We start from the raw sequence: 18,503 nt of genomic DNA on the forward strand, positions 1-18,503 counted from the left end.
ATTTTAACCCGGGCAAACCCATGACTCGCCACAAGTAAGTGCCCCAAGGGTTCTAAAGAAAAAATACAGTGGGGGGAAAAAATGACAAAATGTCTGCACTTTTTCAATGTTTTGCTAAAAAATAGAAAGTTAAAAAGGTTCCTCAAGGGTTCTTTTGATAGTTTTTCAGAGGGTTCTGCTCACAGCCATCTCTGACAGCAAAGCACTCTAATGTAAGTAATATTAGACATAGAACCTTTAAGAGTTCCGCAACAGTGAAACTGTAGAAAACTGTACAGTAGAAGTGCCTTTTTTTTCTTTTTTGTTTTTTTTTTTACAAGAGTGTCAAACAGTTGATCATCTACAGTAAATAATTTAGAACACTTAACTAACTAATTAAACATTCAAAGAAACCTTGAAGAACCATTTTTGGAGAACTTAATAAAAAAAAAACTTTTAAGGAACCCTTTTCTCCTAGGAGTGTAAAACCTTGAGGAACATTTTTTTCCCCCTAAGAGTGTAAAAGATTTAACATCCAAAAAACCCCTCTGGGAACCTTTTTTTTTTTTCAAAGAGTGTACAAACGTTACCCAACCTTTTTTCTACTAGTGTAGGATGGTTAACAATCCATAAAACCCTTAAGGAGCCATTGTACCATGTATAGAGCCAAATATACCATCGAAATAACCACAGAGAGGGTGAACCTGGGAGTGTAGGGTTTGGTGGGGTTTTTTTTATTTTTTTTTTATCAAGAATGTAGAACATTCTAGAATATGCTAATAATCTTTTGAGTGAAGAGCTAAATTTACAAAAAGAACCACATGGAATTATTTTTTTTAATTATTGTTGTTGTTGTTTTATTGTTTAACAGTTAACAATTTTTCTCCTAAGTGTGTACGACCTTGAGTATCCCTTTTTTTAAGAGTGTAGGTCATTTAACCATCCACAGTACCTTCACTACCCACAATTCCCAAGTGTATAAGAGTTAACCATCTAAAGAACCATTGAGGAACCCTGGTGTTAGCCTGGTGTGTTTATTCTGAAACCCTTTCACGTGTTAATGATTAAGTCGTGAAGGTGTGCTAGATCCTTAAACTATTTAAACTATTCAAAACCAAATCAATCAATCAATCAAACTGGTCAACAGTTTAGAACTTTCAACACCATTTGTGAACTTTGAACTTTTTAGCCCTTTTGAAATATTTTTTCTCCTTTATCGGTTCCCTGGCTTCTCTTTTCCTCTCCTTCGTTCACCTGCTGGTTCCCTGAATGTTCCCCATCATGCAGAGGTGTTCCATGAGTTCCTCACTCTTTAGGACTTGATTCATTTCAGACAGGTTCATCAGGTTTATAACGCCACTCTCGGTCTGTGTAGTTCCACTGTTTCGTATTATTATCGCACTATTACAGCATTTCTTTCTGCTCTTTTGCATGGTTTGTTTGAGGAGCTCCATTATTCTAAACAGTTCTCCAGTTTTCCTGCTGTTTGGGTTCTCACCTCATTATAGTTCACCCTGTGAACAAATTCATTTTGGAATGTCCCTCTCTCTATCTCATTTATTTTCTTCATATAGGACAGTTAACCGTCAAAAGAACACTTAAGGAACATCTTCCTCCAAGAATTTTTCACACAAAACCAACGATCCCATAAGACACACTTTTTTCTTGGGATATAAAAGAGTTTGGTACCCCAGATAACCCTCATGAACCTCAGAAACATCCAAAGAACCCTTGAGTGTTGAACCATAAGAGTGTAGACTGGAGAACCACTGATGAATTTGAGCTAAGAATGAGAGAAGAATGTTAATCCATCGATCATTCTTGAAGAACCCGTGTTTTTAATAGTACAGAACAGTTAACCATGCACAGAACACTTTGGGAACATTTTCTCCTTAAAATGTGAGGCAGGAACACTTAAATATCCCTTGAAAACCCCTTTATTGGAATGTAGAAGCATTAGCCATCCACAAGAACCATTAAGGAACCCACTGTGTAAGAATTTAGAACAGAAAACCTTTAAAAATGACAGGAGAGAACAGTTATTCATTTAAAAAAAAACATTGTAAGGAATCTTTTCAAAAGTGTTAAACAATCAACCATCCAAATAACTATTAAAGAACCCTTCTTCATTTCCCTTGATAAAGACTCTTTTTTTTGAGTGTAGAACCCAAAAGAACCCTCGAGGAACCCTTTTCCACATGTGCAATACAGTACACATTAGAAAACAGGTTCCTCAGTGGTTCTTTGTGTAGTGGATTTATGTGGAACCCTCTCTGATAGGGAAACTCCATTGAAGGGTTCTAGATGGTCTTAAAGGTGGTGTTTCCCTCACGTATTAAAGAGACCTGATCTGTTTTATTCTCAATATCTAAATCAGGCGAACACGTCCCATTGTTCCTCTCCCTGCTTTAGTGTAGACGCTTTTAGCCGCACTCCCTCACAGCGTTCTTGCCAAGGCCTCATCATATCGGGTTCTGTTGTTATTCGGGACTTTATCACTAAGAAGCGGCATGCTGCCTGCCAGCCCTTCTTACTGTAAGTCTTCATCCCACACGTCTCTGATGTCAAAGTAAATCTGCCCGATTGGCTACCTCTCTTTCTTGGCCCTGAACGAACGCGTTCTAGCTGTACTCATGAGTGCACCGTAGCTTTAATAATAGAGTTTTAGTTCAGATGGATCAGTCTTAGGGGAGAAACGGAATCACATTGTCCGTATCTTGTATTTGGATTTGGATTTTTTTTGTAATTAAATATGAACCCTGCCACTATTTAACAAGCTTCAGTAAGCACTTTCAGTAAGCACTTTATCCTGGTCATGGTCACAGTGGATCTCGGGAACACTGTGTGTGAGGCGGGAATACATCCTGGATGTGGGACGCCAGTCAATCAGAGCAATTTATGTCAGCGGATACATCCGCTAGTGTGTTTTTAGGAGGAGAACCCAGATGAAACCAACATGGAGAACATGTACAGAAACAGAAGCTGTGAGGATAACCACTGTACCACCTTTACGCTTAGTCGGTCCTGTTTCCCAAAATATAATTAAACCATGATCCTAATTTAAAGCACCACGACCCTGACCATCAGCTACTAAGGATACATGAGTGAACGTTTTAAATTCATCCTGGATGAAGCAGTGGGTCCCGGTCCTGATGCACACCTCTACTCTCAACCTGATTCCCTGTGACCCTTCAATAATGCTTCTCCTGTAGACCCTGCTTCTCCTATTCTCCTATTCAAATCTGTGTTTGTATTTGTTTAGATCACAGCTGTTTATTCCGGATAATGCTTTCATATTCGGTTACACCCCTAATCCCAGTAGTCTGGTGTGTTTATTCTAAATGCCTGGATGGGATTCTTGACTGTTCTCTTTGAGCAACACATCTGGAAACATACTGAAATAATGATAAACATGTAAAGATCTTACAGCAGCTGACCTTGTATCGATCTCCAGCCGTTAGTGATGTCTGGACAATGTTGATCATTATATACGCTCGTCTTTGATGGTGTATGTTTAAATGCATATTAAAGTTATATATATATATATATGTATATATATATATAGCAGTTAACATGGAACCTGAAACAAAAAAAGGTCCATCTTATATTTTTCACTTTGTTTCTCTGAGGGAACCCTGTTATTTACTGTAGTTTCTCTATAAAGCATTAAATAAAGGGTTTCCTATAAGATACAGTAGGTACAACCCAAACCCCTAAGGGAACCTAATTTTCTAATAGTGTAGAACACTTAATCAGCCAAAGAACTTTTAAAGAACCCTTAAGGAACCATTAACCACCTAAAGAACAATTGATGACCCTTTTGTTTTGTTTTTTTTGCTGAGTGTAGAACATTCAACCACCCCAAGAAACCTTTGAGGAACCAATGTTTTGTGAGTGTAGAGAACAAGACTAAGAGAACAGTATAATCCTTGGGGAACCTTAAAAACCATCCAAAGAATTCTTAAGAAGAGTGTAGAACATATTTAATTCATCTTAACATCTGTAACCAGCTAATCCTGGTCAGAGTCCAGGTAGAACCACTTCAGAGAGTTCCCGGTTGAATCTTTGCAGAAAGCCTCAAATACACTCTTTGGAAGGAAAAAAAAAAAGGTTCCTTCTAGCAACCTAAAGTGTTCTTTGGTTTGTCTCTCTAGGGAAAATGGAGATGTTTCCAAGCAGAACTGGTACTGAAAGCTAAGAACCCTAAATCATGCCAAAGAACCCTTTGAGAAAAGATAGCTAGATAGTTTTATTTAAAAAAAAACCTTTTTATGGAAAAGATAGAAGGGGTTATAGTAAATAGAACCCATTCAGGGAGTTTAAACCCATACAGAGAACCATGAGAAATGCTGGTGGAACCATTGGTTCTTCTGTGTTGGATCTAAAAGATATATATATATAGAGAGAGAGAGAGAGAGAGAGCTACAGAGGTAAAACTTAAACAGTCATAATTAGCATAATTAAATATACTAAAACGCCCCTGGTTCATGTGATCATAACTAAATGGTTTGATATGAAGAACTTCAGAACGTTCTTCTAAAATCAGCACAGGAGACATTAAAAGTCAAAATATGACAGATTACAGAAATTCATTCCAGAGTCAGCGTTCATCAGCCAGCTCCCAGAGGAAGAACAGTTACTCTTCAACACATGGCCTTAGCGCTAACGAGCCTCTGGTGGCCGTGACAGCTGTGAGAACGCCAAGCTAAGCGTTGTAGCCATGAAATGTCATGAAAATCGCCTCTAATGTAATTTAGCCTGGCCTAGACTTCTACTGCTTGATTGACATGAAAAAACAGCTACTATTGTGTTAATCGTGATTTGAAATGGTGCAGACGTTCTCAGCAGACCCATCAGAGCATCTATCATCTCTGCTAATTAGCCGTAAAGGCCTGAAGGGGAAGAAATGAAGGGTTTTTCCTCGCTAAAGTCGATTAAGAGGCACAAAGGGTTAGTGTGTGTGAGGAGAGAGGATGTTGTCAGTGCTTCTTGGGAGAGTTAAACCTCTTAATAGGGTTTTAGACACTTCCTGTGCAGTGTGGAGCAGAACCTGGTGATTAGCATGTGGCTACGCTCAGTCACACCACCTTATAGAGTAACCCAAAACACTGAGGAAAGTTCCTGAGAGTATAAACTCTCAGATGTTTCTCGGATGTAAAGATTTATCAATCATGTCCCCAGTACGCTAGTGTGTTTATGCTAGCTGCTGCCGTGTGCTGCTAGCAAGGACATCCTCATGCTGAGTTTAATGTTTAAGATGTTAAGCATGTCGCCGTGTATGTATACGAGTCCAAAAATGTTTTCTTCGGATATTTCAAAAATTCAAACCTCTAACACGATGAGCTCTGATGCTAACGCTAACCCCTCCCTTTAGTTACCTCGTTTCCCTCCAAAACCACACCTCGAATTCCTTCTACCGCATGTGGATGTTTCCTCAGTTCGTCACTCACAACTTTAGTTTCTACTTAATCAGTTCCCATTTACTGTTTTATTTGATGCCATTCTGTCACATACGACCTCTCAGTAAATATTATTAGAGATGTTATAAAGAAAGCTTGTAGTAAAAAAAACGACCTCAGTTCCCTTAAATACATTTTAAGCAAAAGTGGTGTTTATAGTTATAATGGGCTGTAAGCTGCACATTTAGGCTACTACTGCCTCTCATTTAAAAAAAAAAAAAATGGTAGAGAGGCCACGCCCAAAAGAAACAAGCTACAAACAAGTACTAACTTTCTCTCACCATTTCCTGTGTGTAATGGGCCTGATCTAGCGTCCCGCTCTCTATCTCAATCTCTATATTTATACTTCCACTGATTGTCCTCTCTAAATCTGATCTAATGGCCTGGTCAAGATCCGAGCCCACTCGGTGATGAAAGAACAGTCACGCTTGTGTTTGAGAGGGAGAAAATAGAAAAGAGAAATATCTTTGGAAACAAAGATCTCTGTTACTCTGTAAGTCCCATTAGAGGCTTATGCTCTTTAGAACCTCTACGGCGTTTATCCCGTGCTGACCGGGTTGGCATTCGAAACTCGTCGACCATTAAGACCCAGACTCTATTAAAAACAAATCCTGCTTTAGATAAGCGACCGAAATCGGCTGTGGTTTAATTTACCGTGGCCTTCATCACGTCTCGATCAAGATGTAAACATCAGTACTGGACGGTAAAGAAATGACGCTACTTTGAGAGGAGGAAAGAGAAGAAAAAGTATACCGACCAAAGAAACTGAAAGGAATTCTTCTTCTCTCTCGGGATACTCAGCAGGGTATTGGTGACCGAAAGGTGATCCTGAAAATATTTACAGTGGGACCAGTTTTTCTCCAGGCTTGAAGTGAAGCCAGGGAAAGGTTGGATGTTCATGAGTGGAGTATGAGGTGAAGTTTTATGTCGAGGAAGGTTTTTTACCACCTTCTGACAAGGTTTAAGCTTCTCGAGTTTCATCTGGTTACACAGAAACGGTGCAAAGTTTCTCCTCAACTGAATCCACCTGTGCGCTTTTCACAGCTGTAAGGCATCACCATCAGCGTCACCATCACACACGTTCTCGACGTTCTCTGATAACCCTGAGACGTCTTTCAACGTGTGTGGTCTTACTGGGTCTAAACGCCAAAGCAAGGGAGCAAATAGCTTTTCATCACGACTTCTCACATGGGTCAGACTGGCCAGAATCAGCCTGACGGGGTAGTGGTAGCTCAGTGGTTAAGACGTTGGGAAACTTATCGGAAGGTCGTGAGCTCGAATCCCAGCACCCAGTCCACCACAGTTGGGCCCTTCTGCAAAGCCCTTAACCCTCAACTGCTCAAGTGTACTGCAAGTCTCTCTGGATAAGGGTGTCTGTCAAATGCCATAAATGTAAATCTGGGACTGGGTGAATTTAATCCGGAGGCATCAAGGTAGAGTTGGAATTTTTTTATTGGTGTTCTCCCTGACCACCAGCATCCAACCAATCAGGACACAGCAGGAAGCGGTACTTTCCGGTCAAACGTTGTGTAAACTTTAAAAAAGTTCACCGAGGGAAGGTGATGGAGTGAGAGTGCGTCTATGTTGTGTTCGTTTGTGTCTGTTGTTGTTGTCGGTCTGCGGTCCGTGATTGGTCCAGCCCTTCTATTTTCATGTCAGTAGCAGAAATGACAGAAAGATAAAACATGAGCGGTTCTTCCATTGTTGTTTTAAATCCAGGCTGGAGAAACAAACGAACAAAAAATATTATCACACTGCAAAAAATGATCATCTTAGCAGGTGAAAATATCTTACATACGGTTACGTTTACGCAGTCCTCCTCTTATATAATTACACAAAACCAAATATAAGATTTTTAAACTCATCACTAGACATGTTCCTTATTTTTACTTGCCGCAAATCATGTTTTGTTTGTTGTTGTGTTTCTTTTGAAAAGAAATCATAAATGAACAAAAAACAAAAAAGGATCAGTTTTTCTGAAACATGTGATTGTCATTAGTAGGGCTGTAAATTATTATCTCATCGCTAGTTAATACCTTACACTTTCATTCAAAACCTACACTGATCTAAATAATAAAAAATAATAAAATCAAATGAAACCAAAAAAAGTAGAATAAGTCAAGGGTGAATAGCAAAAATAGCCGTAAAAACAAAGCAATCAATCAATAATAATAATAAAAATCTGTGTGTACACACCTACTGTATGCGCCATTTACTGTATATACTGCTTTGCTTTGAACATTTACATTACAACATAACTTGTTATTCCTGTTAAGCTCTAAATGAAAAAGGTTTTAAATCAACATATAGACCATCGATTTTTCTTTTTTAAATAATATTTTTTTCTACTTGTTTCACCAGAAAAAGTCTAGAAATGAAATATTCCTGAATCGAAATTTGAACAAATGCCACATCGTGGTATTTCACGCACTATTCTCGGGTTAAGATGAGACTCTGTGTGTGAAATTAATAAAAGGTATGATAGAAATCGGATCAGGGTGCGCAGAAAAACGTTTCGGATAATTAAAATATAACGAAAGAGTCTTTATTAATCACATGTTCATTACAGCACAGTGAAACGCTTTTCTTCACGTACCCCAGCATGTTATGAGGTTGGGGTCAGAGCGCAGGGTCAGCCATGATACAGCGCCCCCTGGAGCAGAGAGGGTTAAGGGCCTTGCTCACGGGCCCAACAGCGGCAGCTTCCCATCAATAACCCAGAGCCTTAACCATCAAGCCACCACTGCCCCCCTGTAAACTTAAAATATCTTTAAACTGCAGCACCTGTTGATGTTTTCAGCAGCTGCATTTTCTTCCTTTACAGTCACGCTCTATTTTAAAAAGTTTTTTTTTTTTTTAAAGCACAAAACAATAGCTATAATGATATTAGTGCACTAATGGCTGATGCACAGTACACAGGCCATTCACAAGATCTTTCTTTAAAATATACATTTTTGAGCCAAAAATTAATCCGAAACATTAAAAAACAAGCTTTTTGTAATATTTGTTCTTTTAAAACAAAAACATTCATTGTTTCATTAAAAATAATAATAATAATAATAATAATAATAATGAATAACTGCAAGTTACACAGAGTAAAGGATTGGCTGCATTGTTGTTGTTGTTGTTGTTGTTGTTTTTTAAACTTAAGCTAACTTCTGCCAGATATTTTGGGCCAGAATCTGGTTTTATAGCAGCTCTGGAGGAACTGTCGAACGTTGACGCTCACCTGCCTGGATTAAATATCACTGGCATGTCCAACACCGCTCCCAGACCTGATCAAATACCAACTCTTTGTGTACTGTATATATATGTATTGTGTGTGTGTGTGTGTGTGTTTTGTGACAACAGTCTCCATCAGAAACTGGATCCTTCACACTCAGTCTGAAGGTCATCCATTTTCTCCAGATGTGCACCAGACCCTGTTCCTATCCAGCTGTCAGTCTCTTTCACTGGCTTGGCAGATTTCGCACATCGCTGTGGAAAGCTTGTTTATATACCGATAAAAACAAACTCCTTTGGATCTGTGTGAGCGTTGCTAACGATGATTCCATGGATATCCGTGTCCAGGCGTGTCATGGTGCCTGTTGTATGTGATAATCTCATCTCAATATCAAAGGAATAAAGCATGGTGTGTTGTGCTGTTCTAGTAAAATAATCACTCACAGGATGGTGTGATGAAGTCCAGTCACTGTTACCAAACCATACCAAAGTTATTTCCCTATAACAACACGTCCTGGAGGTGTTCGATTCTTCTGAGACCGCAGCAATTTGTTAGCGACTACAATCATTTATTATTATTGAGCTGGAGCTGCGCCTTCACTCCAGAATAAAAGATGTTCTGTTGCAGCATGGCACACGTCCACGACTGCTTAGCAAACAGCCGGCTTTAAGGTTCAGCCCCCGAAATCTTTTCAGACGCCGACCCGGGAATCAGAAGCACAGAAGAACAGCTGTGTCTGCATCCCCCTCGTTCTGGCAGGAACACACACTCACAGATTGATCGTCCTTCCTGGTTGATGGCGGTGTGGTGATGGTCTGCACTTCCATGTCGTAAATATTGCAAAAATGGATTTCAAACCATCTCACTGATCTCGGTGAGCTCACTTCTTTACAATGGCCTGGTTAAAATCAGAGCTGTGGAACAAAAACCAGGTAAAAGATTTCGTTTTGTTTTCATTCCACAGTTCCAGTCTGGCGTTCTGCATCTCGCCTGGCTTTGAAGATAAGCCATGGTTTTTATTAAGGCGGAAAATCATGGAACGTTTAAGCTTAGAAGAATTAGATTCAGCAACAGATCCAGGATGTATTAAACGTTTCATTAACTAAACTGCATCTTATTTATGGAATATGTGCCAGGTCTAGTATATATGCTGATAATTGTGGTTTCCTGTTACACTCCAAAAAGCAGGAAGTCCATTAGATGCATTAAACCCACATCAAAGACCACCACACAACACTCCTGTGGGACACCATTGAATCCCAAACCATTAAAAATACCATCCAGTGCTTCTAAAATCAATCATAGGTCCATTAGGACCCATTAGGGCCTTTATCTTATGGTCATTACTGACTGTTACAAAACCTCCAGGAACCAGAAGACAGCCATGAAGATTAAGATGATTTTTCCCCTTAATTGTGCATTTACGCTCGTGTGCGGTTCATGGACATCCTCTCACATTGCTAATCTGACACACTAATGCTGATTTCTTCTTCACAACATCAGAAGGATTTGTCCATTTCTATCCACACAGGCCACTCGGGTGCTTTTCAGTCCCTTGTCATTTTGTGACTGGACTCCTGAAACTCACTCCTGTCAGGTCTTCCTCTGAGCGCCATTCGACCTCTACAACTGACACCCAGAATTCAGTTCTTTATCATGCTTTTGGACCACTGTTTAAGAGTGGATTGGGAATAAAATTGGACAGTTGTATGGGAAAACCCTGGCTGAAACTACAACCGGCTCAAATTTGAATGACGCTCAACACAAATTTGCTTGTAAGAAAACCCGGTGGCGGTAAATGCTAACCATTTCAGCTTTTATGCTACCGTTATGAAATTTGAGCTCTTTTAACTAAACCTGACCAAAAAGCCAATGTCGCATCAGTGTACAGTTTTGTTCTCCGGTTCTGGCTGGACGCTGGTTATATGTAGAACAGCTGTGTAGCTGCACAAATCCTCGAAAGGCTCCGATTTGTTATTTCACCACTATCTGAGCGCTGATTATGGCTTCCTAATCTCCGAGGCCAAGTAACATTTAACAGTTGCTATAGCTGCGCCTTGGAGTTTGGACCTGATTAATCTGTTACTGGAAGAGCGAGAAAGTGGGAAGCATGTGGCAGGGCTGGACTGGCTGAAACGGTTGTTAAGATGGACAACGTTTAGCGTGTTTAGCAATAACCATGACATGTTGTCCCTCAAGACTTCTTCCCTTTCCCTTTAAATGTTATGTTTCAAGGAAGTTGCAGTGATTCCAGGAAAGAGATGGTGTGCATTGCCAAGGAGTTTAAAATTCCATCTCCTGATCCATCCATTCTCTCTTTCAGAAACCACTGTGCCTATATTGTCCAGAAGAACATCACCTGTACCATGCAGGATGGAGTGGCCACCTACGTGAAAGCGGATTACGCCACCAAGTGCATCTGGGGACAGAAGTGTCCTGTCGTGATGTAAGAACCTCATGATAGAATGTTTTTAAGCCTGGTGTAGTCACAGTATTGCAGTTTAAATGCTATTTTGGTAAATATTAAAATCTTCAGTGACGGTAAATCCACTCATAGGACCCTGTGTGCTACTGCCCTCTAGTGGTGGCATCTAAAAATCAACAACAAAAGCCTCAAGTTTTAGTCCTGTGCTCTATGTTGCTTAACCTATGCAAGATTCACTAAGTTGAAACTTCATTTGACCTGTCTTGGTATTTCATCAATCTCAATCAGGTCTTCCAATTGTCCAAATAAATTGATCATGGATCGACAAACCATGATTTCATTGTTTCTACAAACATACCTCGAGTGTGCATTTTTTAGATGGTAATGTGAATGTAATGTACCTTTAACTTGATTTACCTTAAGAACCATGTTTGTACCTTTTAATTGGCTTTGAGTACATTAAAGGTGCACTTTTTTTCCCGTTTCAGGTAAGAGATAAATAGTAAAGGTACAAAAGATGTATCCTTGAGTGTACACAATCCTCCGAGTGTAAATGTATCAGCGTTCTGATATGGAAATGAATCTGGATGTTTGGAAGTTGATCACAATCTGATACTCGCAGAACATTTCAAGTTGTAGAGAATTTCTGGTCCAATGCCTGCTCGAGAAACCACCAGAACTGACTACTCTAAGACTTCATAGATATGGAGAGATGGTGCTCATGAGATTTTAAAAGTCAAGTGCTCCAAATGTAATCAGGTGCCTATGTGTAACACTCGAGACTTGGTAGAAGTTTGAGATTATATTAGAACAAAGTCAAAGTCCACAATCCACATGCTAGGCAAATATGGTCACAACACAATGAGAGCAAAATGCTGTCCAAAGTGCAAATTCAAGCGATTAAACATTATAGGAATGCAAGCATCATGGTAGATGTGAGAACAAAGGCTCAGAACTGACTCACAAAGACTAGGGTGTGTGTATTTTCCTTATATACTGCCCAGAGAGGATGTCGTTTGAACAGTGTTCAGTACTCTGGGCAGTGCCTGTGAGAAAGAGGAATAACCTTAGCTGATGTTAGACTGTATATGTTCACAGGTATCGGACATTCTTCAAACCTACCTACAAGGTTGGCCATAAGACAGTGACAGAGCTGGAATGGCGCTGCTGCCCAGGCTACTCTGGAGAAAACTGCTTTGGTGGCCCTACGCCTGGCCCAGACTCCATCATACCACCATTCAAGGGCTCCATTCAAGGACCCAGACCTGGGATGAAGGGTTTCCCATGGGGTCACAACAAGACACCAACTCCTGGGTCAGGGCTGGAGATAGGCATCCCTCTTTTCCCTGGTGGTCATCATGATAACATGCCAACCGGACACGTGCCCTCGGCAGGTAACCATATAAGTTACAGTAAATCGGAAGAAGCTGCTTTCCAGACAATGGTTCTCTTGAAGCTTATTCATGACCTCTTGCCTTTAGGTCCAAGTATGGGTGTCTCTGGCGAGCGTCTAGATCGTATGGAGCAGGATCTAAGGAGGCTTTCACAGGGTTTGGACACTCTGAATGGTCTGATCACTGGCCTGGAGGACCGTCTCCGTGTCTCGCTTCGTGAGGACACCACCAAGATGGTGAGCACCCTGTTAGGTGGGGCCCCACGCCAGCCAGATTCTACAGTGGGCTTTGCTGTCATCCCTGAGGGCTTGCCGGACACCACAAAGGGCGGTGAGGGCTTCCCGGTCCTTGGTGAGCTGGTGGGAAGGGTGACAGAGGTAAAGGACGAGCTAAGGGTCAAGAGTCACATGCTGGACGAGATCCATGGTATGGTAATGGGCCATGATGGGCAGCTGAAGAGGCTGATGGAGGTGCCAACTGGGGGCATCCAGACGTTAATGGAGAAGCTGCTGGATGAAAGACTGGCTGGCGTCAGAGCACAGATCCTGGATGGGTTTGAAAGAAGGCTGAGTGACATGGAAAATCACTGCAATGAAAAGATTGGACAGGTGAGTCATAATGGTAGAGGTTGCATTTTGGAGTCTTGGACAGTTTCTTGACCTTGTGAGTTGTCTTGTAATCACCTAGCATGTAAAACCTAGCATGATGTAGCATAATGTAAAGATCTTCTGAACACAGCCCTGATGTTCTCAGTCCCAGTGTAAGGATTTTCCTTTTTTTCTTCTTCTTCTTTTTTTTTTATTTTTATTATTATTATTATTATTTTACAATTTCTTACACTTTCAAGCTCTGCAACAGTGGAAATCAGTAGATGATTTCCATTTTCTTCTGGGCACTACCTTCATCCTACACTGGGCACAAGCTGGGAATATACCCCAGCTGGATAATACACCAGGCCTTCACAACTACTTGCTTATCACCAGTTAGTGGTTTGAAAACCCTGCAAATGTCTATCCTTCGTTCACGAAACAAATTTGCAATATGCCTGGGATTAGTTATGTAAAATGCTTCCTGAGCAACCATATTTTGGGTTTTACATGAAAGGATTTCCACGGTTTTTATGCAAAACTGGGCTAGATTTGGAACAAGGTTGTAAAAATGGTTGTAAAAACAAGTGCGTGGGTTGTATTTTTGGGGAGCTACTTAAAAAAAAAACATTCAGTGGCTGCCAATATCTTATTTTAAGGAAAATAATACAAATTAAATGATATCCATTTCTGCAAATATAGGAAATTTACAGTTGACTAACCCTTTGTTGCTTCCTGTCCTCAGGTTCAGAAGAATTGCCATAAGGAATACCTGAATGGTCAGGAGCAGCACCAGCAGTTATTGGATGGTCGTGAAACAGGCCTGAGGAAAGAACTGGGTGATCTTCAGGCTCAGATCCAGGGTCTGACAGTGACCCCGGGCTGCTGTGGTCAGATTAATGATCTCTCCGAGAGGACCCTGCATCTGGAAGAGTCTGTTAAGGGCCTGACAGAGTCTCAGAGGCAACTTCAGACCGTACTGAGTGAGCAGACAATCCACTTGGAGACAATGTTGGATACTCGCTTACGAGATGTCGAGGGCCGTCTGGGCAAGGCAGAGTTAGATGACCTGGGTGGAGGTATGGGATCCCTGGATGGATTTAAAACCCTTCTTGAGGACAAACTGAAAAGCCTGGAGGAGCGTGTTTTTGTGGCTGTGGAGGAATTAAGCAACGCCACATCTCCGGCGCTACTGGAAGGCCAAGTAGTGCCAGCATTAGGGACGGAGATTGAGAACATCCGTAGACGTATGGAAGCTGGTTTGGATGGTGTCCAGAAGCAATTAACAGATCTTGAGCTTCTTTGCACTTCAGCTTGCTCTCCGGTGCCCAGTCCCGATGCAGCACTTATTCAAACGGAAATTGAAGAGTGCAAAGACTTGGAGAAGAAGATTTCAGGGCGTCTGGACACACACACGGATATGTTGGACCGTCTAAATAGTACGCTGCAAGGACTTCTGTTTCAAATTGCTCAAGAGGACCAAGAGGACTCAATACAGGGTGAAATCACACTCCTCAAGATTAATGTCAACTCCGTAAACCGCACCCTAAAGGGCTTGAGAGATTCCGTGCACCTATTCACTCATGAGATGAGTCACGTTAACTCCACATGGCAGGATCGCCAGCAGCGGTTGACCACACAAGTGCATGACATCGCCAAGCTTGTGGGCCAGCAGGGAGAGTTGCTTGGTGCTGGAGAGCGCAGATTAGTGCAGCTGAAGGGTGAGCTGCAGGGACTGAGGAGGAGGCTGTCAGGGGAACTGCAGGGATGTCGGGGCACAGCGCTGGATGCTCATCGTGAGGTCATGGGAGTTGAAAGCCGTGTAGCCCAGGTTGAAGGCCAGTGTAGCAGCCTGGGAGAGCTTGCTGATCAGTTGGAGAGGATTCGCGCAGAACTCGAGAGCCATTCCGACAGCTATCTGGCGCAGGTCAATGGCACCCTCGCTAGCCACACCCAGCAGCTTGCACAGCTCAAAAATGGACTTCAGGAGTGCGTAAACAAGCCGGTCCAGTAGCCACCTGGATACAGAGACGCTTCAAGATCTGATTGTACAAATTGAGATGTTTCTCTTTCTGGTTTTATCAACAGGGCATTGTTTTCTTACTTCTTGCTTCATCTTCTAGACTGTTATCTTTGTTTTTGTCTTTATTTTGTGTTGTTTCTAACCAATGTGTTAACTTATATAAAGAAAAAACCTGATTATGATGTTATATATTGTACAGTTTAGCCCAGCCATTCCCCTTAATTTGCACAGTTTTCCCTGCTGTAGCACATTTAATTCAACTGATCTGCTAATCACTAATAGGTAGCCTACTTCATAAACTTTCTTGAACTCTTGAATTTTTATTTTTTGGGGGGTTTTTATATTCTGAAAACATCAGATTTATGGAATGATGTCTGATTTACAAGCTGCTCCACACATCTCATCTCACGTTTCTCTCAGTTACGTCTATTTTAAAATGACTGTCGACATTATGGTGCTAAACATAAAGTGTGAAATTATTTGTATGTGAAATATATGTCTCCTTATCACTTTGAGGTTTTTTTTTTCTATGAGATTATAATTTTTCATGATTAAAAGTTTGTGTTCAGAACAAAATGAGAACTAGGTGTGGCTGCAGCATGGCTTGGATAATCACATATAAAAGATGGACTGTTTTTCCAATATTAACCACTAGAGGCAGCAATAACGCTAATAAAGAGATACACTTTAGGACTCAATGCTTACTTTTTCATTTTTATTTTTTGTCTCCTGTGGAATCCCATTTTCAGCAGGTTGAAAAGATAGAAAAATACATAATGAATTTTTTTTTATTTATTTTTGATAGCAGCAGTATGAATTTTGAGATAAGTCAGAATTTCTAAGATATGTTAGAATTATGAGACCATAAGACAGAATTTTGAGACAATAACTCAGAATTGTCACGTAATTGAAAAATTTTAGATGAGGCAGAATTTTCAGATAATATGTGAGATAATTTTCAGAATTTTGAGATAATAAGATAGAATTTTCACATAAGTGAAAATTGAGATAAGTCAAAAAGTTTTACATCATAATTGAGATGATAAGCCAAATTTGACACGTCAGATGTTTTTTTAGATAATAGGTCAATTATTGAGAATTTTGTCAGAATTCAGTCAGAATTTTGATAGATTTTAGAAAAGTGAGTTAAGTCAAAAATGAGATAAGTCAGAATTTTGAATTCTGAAGTGTTGCAGCTACAAAAAATAAAGGAAAAAGTTGTGATTATTATTTTTCTTTTCTGACAGAAAAGGGTCTCTATAGTCTCCATATTTCCGTATTTTATGTGCTCAGTTCATATCACTTGCATAAGAATATTGTAGAATGTAATATATGACAATTCAGATATAATTTTATACTATAATGACTTATTATTCTGTTACTGTACTTAAGTCAGGTTTTGAAGTTTCTGTACTTGGGTTTTTCCTTCACTTCATAATTTAGACACTATATTTCAAAAAGAAATTCCCAACATCAAACATTTCACTACATTTTCAAACAGCATATTTCTGTCAAATTATATCTGTCAAGTCGTAAGGTGAGTTTTTAGCATCAGACAACTTCAGACTGAACTTGTGACAGCGAGCACGAGAGCACTAATATGCATCACTGTAATCTATCTGTTGCTATGTACACTTATTACAGTTATTAACAGCTAGCCTATCTATTAGCATAGCAGAGTTATTAGCATGCTAGGTAACACTGAAGAGATTAAGGATGAACCTGTTTGTTAGTTTCAGCTAAAGTTCTCCCAAGTGTTTTGGTCTGTTGTTGAAAGAGGCACAAATCTACCTCCAGGAACTAAAATCAGTGTTTTTAAAAATCCTCATTTCTTTATTCTTTAAAGAAGTTTAAGAGTTTATACTTTACTACATTAACTGAAGTGAAGAATTTGAAGATTTGTGAATGTACTTTAATTTTTAAGACAACTTAAAACATACAAAGACTGGGGGAAACAAACTAAAACAACTAAAACATGGACTAGACTGAGGTACGACAGGGCAAGGGAAAGGGAATTCAACATTAAAACCAATATAGATACGATAAAAACTTTATTGATCCCACACTGGGGAAGTCCCTGTGTGAATCCCCAAATATATGGTAACGACACAACATAATACTTGGCAACTAAGGAGGAAAAACACAGAACTTACATAGGGAAACAAACAAGGATGGATGTGTGTGTGTGTGTGGGGTGGGGGGGGTGTCTATGGTGAAGATCACAAGCATTTGGTGTCATTGACCTTTTATTGCTTGAACTTGAATCAAATTCTTGTTGTAGCCATCCACAAGCTTCTCACAATACCGTGCTGGAATTTCTTCCTGTTCCTCCTGAGAGAACTGGTGTAACTCATCAGGTTTGTGGGCCTCCTCAATCAGACACGCCTTTTCAGTTCAGTCCATAAACGTTCTCTGGGATCCCGATTCAGGGCTTTGTGATTGCCGTTCACAATAACGTTGGTGTGTTGGGCCGGCTGTGGATCAGGTGGTAGAGTGGGTTGTCCTCTAATCGTAGGCTTGTGGTTCAATTCCCGGCCCACGTGACTGCACGTGCCAGAGTGAACCCCATGTTGCTCCCGATGGAAAGCGAGTGCCTTGCATGGCAGCTCTGCTACCATTGGTGTGTGAATGAGAACCAGTGTAAAGCGCTTTATATCGGCTAAGGTTAAAAAAAAAGGCGCTAAATAAGTGCAAACCATTTTGTTACAGCTTTGGCGGTTTGTTTAGAATCACTGTCCTGCTGCGACCAAGTTTGAACTGTCTTGAGGTGTTCCTTCAATATTTCTAGATATCCTCCTTCCTCATGATGCCATCTATTTTCTGAAGTCCCTTTTCCAGCAAAACACCCCAACAACATAACATGATGCTACCACCCCCATGCTTCACGCTTCAGATTACAAACCTCACCTTGTTCCTCCATGCAGAGCGCTGATCTTTATTCAGTTTCAACTTTTGTTTCATTTGACCAGAGAACTTTCCTCCACCACGCTCCTGATCACCTGCACACTTCAGTCTGGCTTTGTTTTTTATACCTTGGAGGGAGTAGGTGCTTCTTTACTGTGATGTAGGACTCTCTTAATGGTGGATGTACACACTTTGGTACCTGATGTCTCCAACTCCTTCACCAGCTCCTTTGCTGGTGTCTTGGGGATCAGTTCCTTCATCCCTGGGAGATCATTTGCAGTGTCTGTGTGCTCCCAAGATTTTTATCTTTGCGTACGGTTGTTAATACAGATGCTCGTGGTACCTTTAGTTGTTTGGAAATTGCTTACAGATGTTTGCTTTTGAAATGCTGTTTGAGTGTAATACAAACATTTTTTAAAAACATTTTTATTCTTATATAATCTGTAGCATGCTCTCGGTTTGTCTGAATTATTTTTAAATGTTTGTGTGTGTGGTTGTGTGTGTGTGTG

At 40.4% G+C, this 18,503-nt stretch overlaps 1 protein-coding gene across 2 annotated transcripts in view; it reads left to right on the forward strand.

Moving 5' to 3' along the window:
• Positions 1-16,627, forward strand: part of LOC128618956 (EMILIN-3) — a 17,401-nt gene extending 774 nt beyond the window's left edge. For both annotated transcript variants that reach the window (XM_053642689.1, XM_053642690.1), the window contains 5 exons: positions 1-34; positions 10,985-11,107; positions 12,185-12,480; positions 12,568-13,088; positions 13,813-16,627. The exon at positions 1-34 is cut by the window's left edge. In XM_053642689.1, coding sequence (XP_053498664.1) covers positions 1-34; positions 10,985-11,107; positions 12,185-12,480; positions 12,568-13,088; positions 13,813-15,081 — 2,243 coding nt within the window. In that variant the 3' untranslated portion in view covers positions 15,082-16,627. The remainder of the gene's footprint in view (positions 35-10,984; positions 11,108-12,184; positions 12,481-12,567; positions 13,089-13,812) is intronic.
• The last annotated feature ends 1,876 nt before the right edge of the window (positions 16,628-18,503 follow it).

Source organism: Ictalurus furcatus, chromosome 15 (genome assembly GCF_023375685.1).
Source record: "Ictalurus furcatus strain D&B chromosome 15, Billie_1.0, whole genome shotgun sequence".
Lineage (NCBI taxonomy): Eukaryota > Metazoa > Chordata > Actinopteri > Siluriformes > Ictaluridae > Ictalurus > Ictalurus furcatus.